Source organism: Echeneis naucrates, chromosome 15 (assembly GCF_900963305.1).
Source record: "Echeneis naucrates chromosome 15, fEcheNa1.1, whole genome shotgun sequence".
NCBI classification, from domain to species: domain Eukaryota; kingdom Metazoa; phylum Chordata; class Actinopteri; order Carangiformes; family Echeneidae; genus Echeneis; species Echeneis naucrates.
The window spans coordinates 21706463-21722977 of record NC_042525.1 but is presented as its reverse complement, the minus strand read 5'-3'; the positions used below and the strand labels follow the sequence as shown (position 1 = coordinate 21722977).

Below are 16515 nucleotides of genomic sequence, written 5' to 3'. Positions count from 1 at the left end.
TCTTGGACAGGACATGGAGGCTGGAGATGTTCGTGCCAGCCCTGTTTCACCCTGGAGCAAAGATGACAACGCTGATAATGGCAACAATACCTTAAAGGAGAAATTAGAAGTTTTTGTGAAAGCGGAGATAATTAAACATGCAGTTTGGTGACATGACAAGCTTGACCTGCAGGTAGAGAATTATCAGCAGTACTCTCTTCTGTGTAGTTACTGCTCTTGTGGTAACATTGTAATCCACTGTCCGCTTTGTACTGGGCAGGAAACAGCAGCGTCTGATGTCTGCTAGTAAACGTGGTGGAGCTCTTAGCAGCTGTGAAACTAGATGTTTCCTCGGGAGGAGACCAAAAAGAGAGCTAAATTGGAAAGAACAGAGAGCTGCTGTTTTTATGCCAGAAGCAACGGCTCACCACTATTAGCTGTGAGGGGTTTAATGGTGTAAATGGTGTAGCCTGTAACAGTTTGAGAACTAGAAAAACAGAGTTTATGATACAGTTCATTTAATAGACAAAAGCCTGAATATGTATGGTCGATTTATTGCAGAGGCCAGTTGACAACATTTTGTTAATTTTGAATTTAGTATTTTGACCAAAAAAAAAAAAAAAAAAAAAAAAAACAAGAACATGTCCAATCTCCACTCTTACTCATTGAGATAACCAGCTACACTTTTGTGTTGTTGCTATTAAATCGTGGAAGAAGAAGACAAAATGAGATTAGGTCATTAAAAGAGCTCCAGCCAAGGGCAAACAAAGGAAAACAATCTATCCATTTGATAAATCTATTTATTTCCTGTTTACCAGAGAAATTCATTCTTGTGTTGAAGGCTCCTCATCCGTGTCTGCTGCTCTTTCCACTGTGATTTTATCAATAAACGTTTTCACTACTTCTCCGCCTCAGCCTTAAATATAGATTTTTTAATTTCTGCTCTTTCTTTAGATTTTCATTTACAAATTAAGAATACAGTCAAACAACAAAAGATGGAAACACAGTGGATGTCATCGTCTTTCTTTAGGTCCTGTTTGTTCTTCCAAGCCTTTGACTTGACTTTGATGAGAATCTGGTGAATTAGTGAATTAGGTCACTCATGAACTCAACCTAGTGCTCGAGTTGAAGCTTCTACTTTGTGTTTTAATTGATGGAAACAGATAAGAAACTTAAAAACAAACAAAAAACAAATCAACCTCCAGTTCACATAGGCGTTTAAATCTGCTGAAGATGGTAATGTTACTCTTTTCACTTTTGTGTGTCTTTGAATCCATATATGAATCAAAGTGTTTGCGTTTTTTAAGTGGTTGTCACAGCAAAAAGGGCATCCCCCTCATCCTCAGGGGGATGAGTGGGTGGACCGTCCAGATGGATTACTGCAGACCATTGATCACTTCATAAACCTAGAATAGACAAAGTCTGTGAATAAATTAGAAATCGTATTACTTTGTTGTAATTTATCTATTATTTAATTTGATTGGACATCCCCTGGGAAAAATCATCTGTGATTCTAAAGGGATTTTATGTTGAGATGTGAACCCTCCATAAATGATGCCTTATCAGAAAATAATCAACATGAAACAACTACAGCTCCCCTGAGGCCTCAACAGCTCAGTGTCTGGGTGCTCTGTTTTTATTTCGGTATCAGTGGAATCTGAAAATTATGTTGTTTCGAAAGATAATAGCTTTCATTGCAGACTATGATTCCTTTATAAAAACTCTCTTTGTAGATTAGCTAATTTTTCCTCTTTAAGTCGCAGCCATCTCTTGCAAAAGCAGATCAACAATTGATTTATTGTGGTAACTAAATGCTTTTACTATTATGTTGAAGTACAATTTTGAGGCACTATTGCGCTTGACTCTTTCCATTTTCAGCTATGTTAGACTTCAATTTTTATGAACATTTATTTGAGATCCTGTATTTATTTTTGAATTATTAAGACAAATATAACCATCACCAAAAACTAACATTATAATTTGAACAGTACAACGAGCAAAGTTAAACTGAATTCTCTGCCAGAGACAGGATCCTTGGCAGATACAGTTCTGGAGGTGGAGCAGCTTCTGACAGTCATGGTACTGGTGGTGCAGGCTGGGGCAGATACAGGTCCGGAGGTGGAGCAGCTTCACACAGTCATGGTGCAGGCTGGGGTTATGGATCCAGGCGTGTGAGGTTCCAGAAGAAAACAACGATGTACTTCAGTGAGGTGTGTAGCTGCTCCACGGTGCTGTTCCCACATGTATTCATTCAGTTTCATAAAAATAACACACAGGCTGACCTTCACTTAAGGAACCTTAACTACATTTTCATGTTTCTATACTTTTGCATTTTTACTTTCCCACCACTGTTATCAAATGCAGTTTCAGAATAAGATGTATTACATATTGCAACGTACACAAAGCAGAAAATTAGCCTTTTGAAATAAGTGGTCCTTCCTCGGTGCTCCGGCGTGGAAACGTTCACAGAGCAATGGCGCCACCTGCTGCTCAAACGTCTGCTTATATGTTTCGCCTTCCCTTGATGCTGCGCGTTAAAACGGTCACGTGGGTTCTCATCAACCAATGGTATCGTTTGTTTGGCCATCACTTCTCTGCTATTGGCTCGTCAAAATTTAAAAGTACAGTTTGAACTGTTTCTCGTCAGAGGCCAAAGAGCGCCAGCGAAGCAGAGTCCGAGCTGCCGATGCGCCTGGTAGGCGGTAAATATACAATTTATTCATCATTTAGTGCAGGAAACTGTTACCGGATACCCTGCAAAGGAAGAGGATCATAAACCAGCCCCGTTATTCGGTAAGTCATTTGGGATTCACTTCAGTTCTGATTTGGCTGGCACAAAATATGAAGACGTTTGTTGGAGGGTGACACATTTTGTGTCTCTCCTGTCCTTAAACTGTAACTACCCTTCGTAACTGTGTGTGTCGGCTGTGAATAGGAACATTTGTGTTCCCGTTGTGTTCAGGTCGTCCATCATGGCTTCACACAACACAAGTGGAGCGAAACGGGAGGAGAAAGGCAGGAACATCCAGGTCGTTGTCAGATGCAGGTAAATAAGCAAAACCTGTCCTTTCCTGTTTGTTTAATTCGCACTCCGAGGAATCAGACAGTGACTGATTTGGTGGATTGGGTAACAAAACTGCCAGGGATCAGCAGGTTCAGCCCTGAAGATGCTGTGGAGGAATTGGATTTATAACTGTGATGATGTGTAAACATCTGTTAGGATTATGCATGAATCTATGCACTTTAATAAGTCATGTTGTGTCTAATGCTGCTTTTGCTGTGAAACCTGTATTAAGTTGGCCTGTAGAAGAGTCTTAATGAAAAGGTCTGAGTCTGAACTTTCATTTTGGGAACCTGCAGAAAGCCTGTCAATAACCAGCATGTCCTGAAAATGTATTCTTCCAAAGGTTTTTGAGTGACATTTAGAAAACTGTTACAAACTCAATGTGCTTCTGTTTAATGCGAGTCCTGTGCTCTTGTTACAATGCTATCTCAATCAAAGCATATGTGTTGTATTTTAAAAACCCAGAGGGAGATTTTACACTTTTCCCCAACTCTTCAAACAATCCCTAGAGCAGTTTGAGAAATCATTTGTAATTTTAACACTTCTTCTCAACTGCTTCACTTTTTGCTTCTGAACATAAACCAGATCTCTTATCAGTACCTAAAACATGTGATTTATGAAACTTAAGATTAATCCAACAAGTCTTTACTACCTTTTTTCTTCCAGACCTTTTAACACAATGGAGAGGAAGTCATCTTATGGCGTCATTGACTGTGATCAGAGCAGAAGAGAGGTGGTTGTGAAGACGGGAGGGATCAACGACAAGGCATCACGGAAGACCTACACTTTTGACATGGTGAGGGGATTAAAGGTGCTGTTTTAACACTTGACAAACTAATTCTGGTGATTTGTTTAATAGTATAATATAGCAGTTAGGTTATATTGAGACTGCTCGTAATAGTCCTTGTTCAAGCAAGGAAAAGAAATATCAATTATCCGACTCGTTAAATTATCTTTTGTTTATAAGATGACAGAAACCAGTGAAAGATGCTTAAAATTTCACCATCGCCCAAGGTAAGATCATCATGTTTCCCTGACCAACAGGCCAAAGTATTAACTTTCCTGAAAGCATCAAATCAAATCCATCAAATTAGGGCTGCACAATGGATTGAAGTACAATCACAAGAGCCGCCATTTTTCTTAGATTAAAGTAAGCAAGAATAAAGTAAAATACACACTGTTGTGCGTTGTTAGCACTACAACTCTTTTGGTGCCAGTGAGTGGCACCTGCATACAAGTCGTATTTCCTTATTGTGAGGGAACATGTTTATTTGGTAAAGGTAAAAACAGATCTGGTCATCATTTTCAATGGTCTGAGAAATTACGACATCTGCAAAATAATAATGAATTTGTTGGAGTTGCCTAATTTCCAGATGATGGATTTACTACTCATAGCAGCTCTATGGACAAACTTGTATTTACATCACAACAGCCTACGCAATACTGCACATTGTTTTCCCCAGGTTTTTGGTCCAGCTGCTAAGCAGATCGATGTGTACAGGAGCGTAGTTTGTCCCATTCTGGATGAGGTCATTATGGGATACAACTGTACTGTGTTTGCGTAAGTGCTCTGTGTATCTTTAAAGTTGTAACAGCTCAGAAGAGATGCGGTTATCTGTTCAAATTGAATACATCTATGAAGCATTAAAATGGCAATGGGATTAAATTGGATTAGTTGGTTTTAATACGAAATCTCTGTTTGTATAAACAAAAGATTAGGTTGTCATAAAACACTGTGCTGCCTCTGTTCTGTTCAGCTATGGTCAGACTGGAACAGGTAAGACCTTCACCATGGAGGGAGAGAGGAGCCCTGATGAGCAGTTCACCTGGGAGGAGGTGAGTTTAATCTTGGCTCCAGGAACTTTGAACAGGGATGTAAATGAGTTAGAGAAACTGTCAGACAAATATTACACAACCCAATCCATTCAGATTATAACTGTGCTGCATCAGCAGAGAGACAGAATCTGCTTTGTGAGCCATAGGCATATAACAAATATATTTTCAATTAATAGAAAATGATAAAAAGCTAAATGTGAAGAATGAAGATGGTTAAGCATTTTATGTACAAGTTGGTAAAAAGTAGTGCACATCCATATTTATAAAAAAACAAACAAACAAACAAAAAAAAAACGGGCATCTACTAAAGTCCTTATCCCCTTGTTAGGACCCTCTGGCAGGCATCATCCCTAGAACACTGCACCAGATCTTTGAGAAGCTCTCTGAAAATGGAACTGAGTTCTCAGTTAAAGTCTCCCTGCTGGAGATCTACAACGAGGAGCTGTTTGACTTGCTCAGCCCCAGTGAGGACGTCAGTGAGCGGTTGCAACTATTTGATGACCCCCGTAACAAGGTTGCTGTCAGACTGGGTTTAGAGAAACAACTGAATATCTGCTGTTTTTGTTCAAACATGGCATCTTTTCTAAATAGGGATGTTTATCATGCCCCCTTATGACTGTAGTTTTGTGTTTTGCAGCGGGGCGTGGTGGTAAAGGGTCTGGAGGAGGTGACAGTTCACAACAAAGATGAGGTGTATCAGATCCTAGAGAGAGGGGCAGCCAAGAGGAGGACAGCTTCCACCCTCATGAACGCCTACTCCAGGTGCACATCTGGAGAAAAGCAGTAGTTACCTTCTTGGCTGCTTCACCCACCATATTTTTAATCCTGTGCTTCCTCTGTCTGGGCAGTCGCTCCCACTCTGTGTTCTCGGTCACCATCCACATGAAGGAGATCACTCTGGATGGAGAGGAGCTGGTGAAGATTGGCAAACTCAATCTGGTAACAATAAGTTGTTGGGTTTTGTTTTTTTTTTGTTTTTTTTTTTTTTTTTTTTTTAAACCTGGGAGGTTATATACTGGAAATAACAGTAAATAGTCCCACCGGACAATTAGTTAATCTATGAGGCGTAATGGTCTTAAAACCTCTGCAGGTGGATCTTGCTGGCAGTGAGAACATTGGACGTTCAGGTGCAGTGGACAAGCGAGCTCGTGAGGCAGGAAATATCAACCAGTCTTTGCTGACGTTGGGCAGAGTCATCACGGCTCTGGTGGAGAAGAGGCCACATGTCCCATACAGGTGAGACTTGCAGACGAGATGAGATGTCACACCTTTCAGTGGAATTAAACAGAAAGGCTAGTTTCACAGTCATGGATGACCTCTGAATAGGACTGGTTGTTAAAGATCCCTAAATATCCGCACAGAAATTGAATTGGGTCAGAGATGGGGTGAGCAATGATTGTGTGGTGCCACCAGCACGACACACCATCAATTGCGTGCCCGACATCATTGGGTGTTTCATCCACTTATCACAAGACACCCTCTGCTGAGGTTGGCCCACCACAGGCTGATTGGACCTGAATGTGTGCCACACAGTGGCACCGCCTAGTTATTTGGCAGCCCATGTTGCATGGCAAGTTCTTTGACTGCCTTCTGCTGGGCCTGCCCTCTGATCCCTGCTTCCTTCAGGAGCCTAGATGGATTTAGACTGCAACTAATGTTATAAATGTTTGGCCAGGTATTTTTTGGATGAATTGTGTAATTATGTAAATTAGTGGCTAGTTTCTTTTATTCTCTGTGCCTCAAAGTATTTACCAAGAATGTGTAAATATTTCTCTTGACTTAAATCAGGGGTGTCAAAACATTTTTCCTGAAGGCAGAATACAGAAAAATATACAAAGGACCGGGCCACTCACTTGACCTGAGGTATACGACCTCACTTCTAATGCACTAATATTGGTAAAATTAATCAAATACAGGTAAATTACGTTAGATATCGGAACATGTTTGAAGAAAAAAGCCTCCATCACAGCTGCATCACAGCATTGGTAGATTTTCATTTTATATTTTACAAAAAGGTTGGCAGGTCATTCTCCCAGCGACAGCTGTGGTACCAGCTGGTCTTTGCCAGAAAAAGCCAGGTCTGCCAACCATAACGGGTCACCGAGCTCATGCAGAGGTGTGCCCTTTTCTTGCAAAAATGTGTCTATTTGATCTCAGGGAATAAAATTACTGCAGCAAGGAGCCACGACTGAGCGAGCGCACATCAGAATGGTAGAGTAAGTCCCCGTATTCACCATCAACATCAGAAAGGAACGCTTGAAGTTCTCTGTGGTAGAGCCCCCGTGCCCCAATTATATTGGCAGCTTTCACAAATGTGTTCATAACATCACCTAGCTGAACTGTCTTGGCACAAAGGGCTTCTTGGTGGATGATGCAGTGCATTTGGACAGCCTCACCTCCGCTCGCACCTTGGCACATAGCACGGATGCCATTCCTTTGCACTTCCCTTTCATTGCTGGAGCCCCATTTGTTGTAAGGCAACACAGATTGTCCCATTTGAGTCCAATCTGACCAACTGCATCTGACACAGCTTCAAAAATGTCCTTCCCAGTTGTTGTCCTCTTTAGACTCCGAAGATCAAGCAATTCCTCCACAATGCAAAAATGATCATCAACTCCCTGCAAAAAAGTTAACAGCTGTGCTATCATCACATGATAGTGAAAACATCAAAAGCACAAGCTTTATCTGACACTCACTGCTTTAGTAGGCTGACCATTTCCATAACACCAAGAGCAGCATTTCAATAAATTACTACGGTGTAGATAGGAGTCTAGTATACTGTCATTTACAATACACTTTTGTGTAGTTTAAAGATGTTTGTGTAGCTGAATATGAAAAATATTAATGAAAAGTCAAAAACTGTTTGTTCACCGTATTTGTTGTATAACAGGTAACATACATGATTTAAAAAAAAAAAAAAAAAAAAAAAAGCCTAAATAACCTTTTGTATAAACAACAAAGGAGCATGTAAAAAAAAAAAAAAGAAAAAAAAAAAGGTACATTCAACTGCTCATAAAGTATCGCATTTTTTGTGTGTGCGTCCGTCCGTCCGTCCGTCCGTCCGTCCGTCCATCCCACCAAGGACCTTTTTGTTTCTCCGTACACACATGCTGTTCAGTTGCAGCTTTCTCCTGACTGCTTACGTCGACATCCCATCGACAAAGTGTGCAGAAGCCATGGAATGAGTCTCGACTGCTTTTCGTGTAAACTCATGCTCTTGTCTATTCTGAATTAACCCTTGTGCAGTCTTAATATTCTGTATACTCCCCTTGTCCTATGGGTGAAAAATGACCCACCTTCACCAAAGCCCTAAAATAAAGCAGCTTAATTGAATTTTAAATCTAATATCTATTTTGTATGATGAAATATCCAGTTATTTATCAAATCAACTCAATTTTATTCAATTTTATCATTTTTTTTTTCTAACAGTGAAAAAAGATGTTCACCGGTGAATGATTTATTTATTTAATTAATTAATTAATTTTACCACAATCCAACTGTCATCATAGTTTTGAATTAAGTTTATTGAAAGGAAAAATAACAGTTAACAATATGGAACTTTTCCAACAGTTTATTCTTTGTTAATATTCTTTAGGAAGTGAATTATCAGACACATCTCCTCAAAATTACCCACACATACAATTTAATAGGTGAGCATCAACCCCAGGAGCACAGCACAAAGCAATCGCTCCATGCTAGCTTACCAAAAGTGGCACATTTTTCTATGAGGAAGTTGTCCTTGGTCTATTCTGGTTCATTTAGAAATATGCATATGTGAAACTGAACCTTACCAGCGTCTGTTTGCTACATTGTAGCATTTCTCTGCCTAGTGCCGACCAACACAATCAAACTATAGGTCTGAAAGTGCCCTAAATTTGCACTTGTGTCCAACAGCATATAATACTGATCAGTAAATTGTGCGTGTTCTTCCCACAGAGAGTCCAAGCTGACCAGGATCTTGCAGGATTCACTGGGAGGACGTACAAAAACGTCCATAATTGCCACTGTGTCGCCATCGTCCAGCAACTTGGAAGTATGACTGATGTGCTTTTACTGCCCATGATGAAATGCATAGGTTTCTGACACAACCTGTTAATTGTTTGTATCATTATGATGTTTCTGTCTGTGCAGGAGACTCTGAGCACGCTAGAATATGCGAGCAGAGCCAAGAACATCATGAACAAACCTGAGGTCAACCAGAAACTCACCAAGAGGACGCTAATCAAGGTAGACAAGCCTGAGTACAGAGTATCTGCATTTTCACTGCTCCTCAGGATGGGTAGATATTGTGTTTCTGTGATGCCAGAATTCAGCTGTCAGGGAATGAACTCAAATGTCTGTCTGTTCAGGAATACACAGAGGAGATTGAGCGTCTGAAGAGAGACCTGGCTGCCACAAGGGATAAGAATGGAGTTTACCTGTCTTCAGAAAACTATGAGTAGGTCACATGACATGTACAGGTTGTACTTCACACCATAAATAATACCTGTGAAGCTAATGTCAATGTGAGAAAGAACAATAGATTTGTTTTTCTGAACTGAAGACCAGATGACATTTTGCCATCTTAATCAATACAATTATTTCAGCAAAAGTTTTTAAACGGTGATAACCTGCATAAGCTGATGGAAAAGTAGAAAATGCTCATGCCTCAAAGGATGAGGATGGAAAATCTGTCATTTCTGTCTGTCATTTGATCAGTTGGTGAGTTTTGAATGTTTTCTGTAGACTTGACGGATTAAATTTTATGAAATGTCAGATGTTTTCTTGGAATGATGCCAGATTAGAATACATAGACTGTTTAAGAAAGTCGAAGTGCTTTATACTAATATTTATGTACTCAAAGCTCTGAGTTCTCAATGGATGCTTCCAGCATTTGGCTCTATTTACACATGTGGTTTCTCTCTCTGGTGACCACACAACACGCTTAACACTTCTTGTATATGTCTTAAAGATTCTGGCTAGTTTCTAATTATACTTTTTTGATTTATTCAAAAAGGGGAAAAAAAAAATTCTTGACGAATTGGGTTCAACCTCAAAGCATCAGTTTTTACTGCCTTTGTTTAAACTGGGATTGATAAATTAAGATTCATAAGGGAGCATCAGATTTACTGAGATGTTCATTCACCTTTAGAGAAGCTTAATGCATCTTTTCTTTAAATCTGAATATTGTTTGTGATGCTCCATAACAGGTGTATGTGTGTCTGTGTCTGTGTCTGTGTCTGTGTCTGTGTCTGTGTCTGTGTCTGTGTCTGTGTCTGTGTCTATGTTTCAGGGGTATGATGGGCCAGATCACTGCTCATGAGGAACAGATAGCAGAGTACACAGACCGGATTGCTGCCATAGAGGAGGAGCTGAAGAAGGTAGGAGAGTCTGGCTTCCAGATTAGTTTGAGTGAGCTATGAAACATTATGAAGATGGAATCAGTGTTTTGAGTAGCTTTTCAATAAACTGAATAAACACTCACCATACAGGCCAATGTATCATCAGACAAAACAAGAAGTAAACTTAATTATATCGAGTAAGTCAAACAGAACAAAGTAAAAGTGCCCTTCTATATATATATATATGTAACATTAATGATCATATAATTGATTTTAGATTTATTACTATATTATCAAACTTTTACTAAGTAAACTACATCTTTATAACTTATTAATTATTCCTATACCTTCAAAGAGGCTCTTGGAGAACTCAAAGCCTTGAACACTGTTATTGTCGGCTATTGATCTGTGATCTATTGATCTGACAGTTTAAAGTCAATCAAACCATTACACTGTAAATCATGTGGATGAATAAATAATGGCTTTCTTCTGCGGTATAAGAATTTTAATATAATTTTAATACAAAATACATAGCTAACCACTTTGCTGCTGTGCTGCCCAGCTGAAGTCTTGATTCCTACTCTTTGTGCATTTTTGGGTTAGCAGGGAGTTGTGGGTGCTGTTACAAAGGCTAAATAAACTTTACAGTTAATTTCAAAGCCACAAACCACTGAAGGTTTTTTAACTGTTGTATGATGGTCATAATCATCAGATCTGCTGTTGTATTTACCACATTCACACTAATCTCTGTGCAGGTGACAGAGCTGTTTGCGGACAGTAAAACCAGACTGGAGCAGTGCACTGTCGACCTGAATGACAAGCAGCAGAGGTAAAGGGCTCATTGTCTTTAACCAGACTTGTTCAGATTTCATTGAAATGCCTCTGATTCTGCCTGCAATATGCAATCAGGTGTCTGTGTTTGTGGAAGTCCAATACCATGCACACTTTTCATGCTAATACTGCACCATTTTCCAAGAGTGATTCTTCTTCCACTGTAAAAGCAAAATCAGACCATTAAATTGGTATGAGCATCTGTCAGCAATTGCTGCAAAACAATATCGCCATCTTCAACAGAGCTTCGGAGTTGAGGACTTCCATGTAAACTTAGGGACAATGTTCACAAACTGTTAAATTTTTTTTTTATTATTATTATTTTTTTTTTTTTTCAGGCTAGCGGAGACTAGCCGAAACCTGCAGCAGACCAAAGAGAAGCTGAACCAGGAGGAGTTTATTTGCTCAGCGCTCACCTCAGCCCAGGAAAGCCTCTACAACACAGCTGGGCAGGTATGGGTGTGTGTATGTGTATATGTGTGTATATGTGTGTATATATATGTATATGTATGTATGTATATGTGTGTATTTATGTATGTATGTATGTATGTATATGTGTATGTATATATACATATGTATATGTATGTTTTCTTTTGCATGCAGTTCCTCCTTCCTTATTATGTACTTTTGATTCTGTTCATATTAATAAATGTATGACACTAAGTAAGTTTGTAGCGTCATATTTTGATACCTTCTTTGACCTAACATCCCCTCTGGGATGTTTTACTGTTATGTATTTAGCTGTTTAAAAAAGCGATCATGGTCAACTGGTAACATCATTTTAAAAATGATTGCATTGTTCTGTCCAGCTGAGGATTTAAACATTGTGGTTATGTTTTCCCCTCTCAGCTGCTGAACACAGTTGATTCCAGCACCAGTGATGTGTCGGGTCTCCATGATAAGTTGGACAGGAAGAAGAAGGTGACGCATTAACTGCATGGTGTGATCTAAAAATGTTGGCATACTATGAGTTCCTGCAGCCTCACCACACACATTTCTGAGCAGACAAGTTCACATCTAGACAAAGGAGGGTGGAGCCAGTCACACACACACATTTATAACAGATAAAGACTTTGCATTTGAAAAGTGAAGCTGGAGTTTCTTAAACCTGCATTCTGTCTAATGACAAACATGGGGCAACCCCATTTATTGGAAAAACAAGTTGGATTGTGTTGACTCCTAAGGGGGTAAAAACTTGAATGTACCACATATGACCCACCTGAAAATCAGAATAGATTACACGGCAGATCAGATCTAGTCCCTCACTCCTCCCCAGTTCCACCTTTTTCCCTATACATTAAAAAACGCAGCTAATGAACCATTTGGTGACATCAGGGAGGGAGGACACTCAGCTGGGACACAACATCATGTATGTCTGCGCACAATTGCTGCAGACCAAAAATTACACACTACTCATCTTCTCCAAAGTAGATGGGATTTTATTTTGAACCATAAACAGGAGTCCAACTCTACAATATTGTACATATCAACAGGAAACCAAAAAATTGATGTGCTACCTTGTGATTGGTATTTCGAGTTTCTTTTGTTTCTCTAAATTCAGTGTTTAGATGGTCTAACACTAAACACCCATTTCATCATTAATTATTAAGATTTAATAATAGTCAGATGTATGTGTCATTTTTTTGTCCTAATGACATGCCTTAATGTGGACCAAAATACATGTTACAGGTGGAGAAGCACAACAAGCAGATCCAGCAGAGTTATTCTCAGCGTATGGAGGGAATGCTTGATAACATGCAGCGCTGTGTTCAGGAGCATGGGACCAAACACCGTGACATGCTGAGCGGCTACTCGCAGGCTATCGGTAAGGTGCTAGGCTTTACTCAGGGCACACTGAAGGCTGAGCTTTTCAGATTCTGAATGGTGGGACAGCTGAAGACGTGAAGTTGGCCTAGGTTGGTGGTGAAGGTCTAAAGGCTTCAGTCTCTGAGGAGTAGAAATATGCTGAAATTTGTAGCTGGAAACCTCTCCATAGTTGTCTCAATTGACGACTTAATAAAAGGCAAACAATAAAATTCTCTCTGCCCTTTCCCCACAGATGGTTTGCTTGGTATGAACGACGGGGCCCTGAAGGGAGCTCTGATGACTATAGAGTCCTTTGTGGGCGGAATTGGGCAATTGGTGGCTGAGGGTGTATCTCGATGTCAGCAGAGAGTGCTGCAGCAGGAGACCCTGTGTTTACAAGACAAGGGGAAACTGCAGCAGCTACTGGTGAGGACCACATCAAATACACAGGGACAGCTTGACAGAAGAGTATTAATGACCCTGACAGGTTGTCTAATGCTTAACAGGGATACAAAGTATAAGTAACTGCACTCCTTAATATGAATGTTTGAATGTTTTTTTATTTTTTGTAGGAAGAGCATCAGCAGGACATGGAGGAGATCTTAAATGTTCAGACTCTGAAGGGTTTATCAGCCATCAAGGAGCTCAATGACACTCTGGTGACTTCATTAGAGATGCAGCGAGCTCTGGCCAACAAGGTTAGAACATATAAGTTCTATACACATTTCACAGTGAACTATTAGTATTAAAGCTATTAGGATTTGAATAATTTCATCATTTGGAAAAACTTGTATATAAATTTGATTTTTTTTTAGTTTTTGCTATTTTTGTTTGATATTTTCCACTTTTTAAGTTGTCATGGAGCCTAACATCTTTTCCATCCCTTTTCAGGTGGAGGCCATGAAGGAGATGGGTGTGTTTTTCAGCAGCCAGGTTCAGGAGCTGGCACGGCTGCGGGAGGCCTCCATGGAAGGTTTGAGCACCCTGCAAGCTGAACGTGACCAACTGGCAAATGAGATCAAACAGGCAAAGGAGAGACACCAGGCGGTAAGAGCTGCTCATGTTGATGCTTTGTTTTCTTCAAGTTGCTTCTGTCACAGTTGAGTTTAATTCATCTTTATACATTCTAGGTCTTTTTTTTTTTCTTTCTTTCTTTTTCTTTTTTTTTAAAAAACTGATTACTGATTATCCTTCCCTTTCGCTACTAGTTTGACTGTGCAGTAAAAAATTATGAATCCATTGGTGAAATTGGCCTTTCTTACATGAAAGGACAAACTAAAGAACAAAGATGTGCAATAAGGATTTAATTTTATTTTAATAGGTTCATATTGGCATATAAATATCAAAATTTTGCCATATGGCTCAGACATTTCTAATGTATGTGAAACTTGCACTGTCAGCGTATGACACAGACCATCCAGTTCCTTAAGGACCAGCTCACCCTGTCGACCATGGAGACCCAGAGGGACTACACTGATCTGCACTCAGCTTCCACAACTGTACAGAAACCTCTCCAGAGCCTCCAGGAGAACTTCAGCAGGTGAGTCAGAGACTTGACAGGAAAATGGCAACTGGCTCACCAAGACGTGTGCTTGAATAAAGCCAAACCCTCAAACTCAAACCTTAGACAGTGGTCTAAATTTTAAACTTTTTTGTGTCCATTTGTTTAACGATGTCTCCTGTGCGCAGTGGTTGCAGGGTAGTCGAGAGCCAGGTCTCAACCCAGGCAGACCTTCTCTCCTCCACCTCCTCTTCCCTCGCCTCTTCGCTGCGCCTAAGTGCTGACGAAAGCAGCCAGACACTGAAGGAGATGACAGACTGCTGCTCTCACCTCCACCGCTGTGTGTCTGGTACTGATCACTTTTCACTTATTCAAAAGCTAAGCTCACATCTGCAACACGTGTAGTGTAAGTTCTTGTTTAATGCTATCTTTGGTTGAGTGCAGATCTGGTGGAACGTGACCTCCAGTGGAGCTTCAGAGCCAGGGAGCACACAGAGACTCAAACCCATGAACTCCTCTCTGTGATGAAGAGGTGTTCCACTCAAGCTCAGAACCTGCAACAGGTAAAAATTTACTTCTGCATTTTGCCATCCTTTTTACTAGTTATCACAGCATGTTTCAAATGGCATCAATATCAATAAATGACCAAGTAAATAAATGGACTCTTTTGGACATATTGTGGTGTTCACAGCCACTGAAATGTAATGTAGAGGAAGTTGTCTGATCAATCATGAAGGTGTAAGATCTCTTAATGAGTCCATGAAAACACAGCTACCTACATGATTATTGCTATATAGACCTTGCTCTAATCCTCTGTTTTTTCTTCCAGAGTGTTGAGACGCACTGCACCGATCAGCTCTGCAAAGCCAAGGAGGAGCTCTCCTGCCAACAGAAGGCGCTTAAGCAGGCTCTGACAGCTGTGCAGAACCAGATCCTGGATCAGACCGTCCTGGATCAGCAGGAATCTGAGATGCAGGACCACATGGAGAGGAGTCGAAAGCTATTAAACCGCTTCCTGCAGGATGAGCTGCAGCAGGACGTTCCCACCGGTGAATTATATTTGTCTTGTCAGCCTCTTTTTTTTTTTTTAAACAGATTGTACTATTAATAAGATAAAGTATCAAAGCGTGAACTAGTTCTGTTTTGTCCATTAGGTACTACTCCTCAGCGTAGGGAGTTTGTGTACCCCAGGCAGCTGGTGAAGTCACGGACCCGCATCGAACTACTGGAGATCCTAAGGGGACAGGAGAAGCAGGAGGAAGAGGAAGAGGAGGAGGATGAAGATAAACACAGCCAGGTTGACCATGTACATACAAAACCCCAACTAAAAGAACGTCATGCTTAAATATGAATTTCATTTAGATTTTATTTCTTTTTACTGGTAAATGAAACTTCACATGTATGTTTAGGACTCTCTGGAAGAAGAACTGAGTATGTGTAAAGAAAGCATAGCCACAGAGCCGTCATTCATCGATGAGAACCTTGTCTTCAATGAGAACAAACGTGTTCCTTTCTTCAAGGTGAGTAGGGGGGAATATGACATCACAACTTTGACAGCGGAAGCTGTTATAACTGATGTAGTGTAACTGTAAGCTGTCTCTCCAATTTTACATCCTCAAGCAGAAGAAGGGAAGCAAGAAGGAGACGAAGATCCCCACTAGACAAAAAGGGTTGGAGAATGAAAATGCATCTACACCTCAGGAATCAAGACTGCCGCTTCGCAGTCAGAACTAAAGCAGTTACTGTTGTATTCTTACATTCTAATTTTGCTAATCTTTTTTTCTTTTAAAAGCTATGATGCTGTCTCATGAACTGTCTTTTGGTTTCAGTAATGCAAATGTCAACATGTGGAACTGATATTAATATTAAAGAGGTTTTTTTATTTGTTATATTTTGTTTTTGTTTTGATTATGGGCAATTAAATTTGAGTAGAAAACTGCACTGTGTACTGTCCATTCAGACATGTGCGAACAGGCTTTTTTTTTTTTTTTTTTTATGAGAGGAAAGACATGGATTTGACACAATCAATGAGTATCAACAGAATCTCTCCAAATATCAAAAGTTAAGTGTTTGTAAGTGGTGCAGTAATGAATGTCCCCTATTTTCTAACTAGTTCAGTGGTCTTTGAGGGGTTCTCTGATGGTCCCACGTGCTTGTTTTCCAGACTCTGAGCGAGA

General features: G+C 40.1%; 1 protein-coding gene across 4 annotated transcripts; it reads left to right on the top strand.

Moving 5' to 3' along the window:
- Positions 1 to 2637: 2637 nt before the first annotated feature.
- kif11 (kinesin family member 11) lies at positions 2638 to 16269 on the top strand. 4 transcript variants are annotated; one of them, XM_029521063.1, is made up of 27 exons: positions 2638 to 2772; positions 2942 to 3025; positions 3710 to 3839; positions 4507 to 4604; positions 4801 to 4879; positions 5208 to 5393; positions 5517 to 5641; positions 5728 to 5818; positions 5970 to 6115; positions 8816 to 8912; positions 9011 to 9106; positions 9229 to 9317; positions 10152 to 10239; positions 10956 to 11029; positions 11370 to 11484; positions 11881 to 11952; positions 12721 to 12856; positions 13091 to 13263; positions 13410 to 13535; positions 13729 to 13884; positions 14238 to 14377; positions 14527 to 14687; positions 14783 to 14901; positions 15168 to 15387; positions 15493 to 15635; positions 15748 to 15858; positions 15962 to 16269. In XM_029521063.1, exons 2-27 carry the CDS (start codon positions 2952 to 2954, stop codon positions 16070 to 16072), a joined length of 3156 nt encoding a protein of 1051 aa, XP_029376923.1. In that variant the 5' UTR covers positions 2638 to 2772; positions 2942 to 2951; the 3' UTR covers positions 16073 to 16269. The 4 variants fall into 4 exon arrangements, with proteins under 4 accessions (XP_029376923.1, XP_029376922.1, XP_029376921.1 ...); XM_029521062.1 differs by having other exon boundaries at positions 15959 to 16269; XM_029521061.1 differs by having other exon boundaries at positions 15493 to 15644.
- Positions 16270 to 16515: the final 246 nt, after the last annotated feature.

Bases quoted from the DNA above. Each gene is read 5' to 3' on its own strand.
- kif11 (XM_029521060.1), top strand. From the start codon at position 2,952: ATGGCTTCACACAACACAAGTGGAGCGAAACGGGAGGAGAAAGGCAGG. The intron at 5,642-5,727 runs GTGCACATCTGG...CTGTCTGGGCAG, and splicing joins CTCATGAACGCCTACTCCAG to TCGCTCCCACTCTGTGTTCT. The intron at 15,388-15,492 runs GTGAATTATATT...TTTGTCCATTAG, and splicing joins GCAGCAGGACGTTCCCACCG to GTACTACTCCTCAGCGTAGG.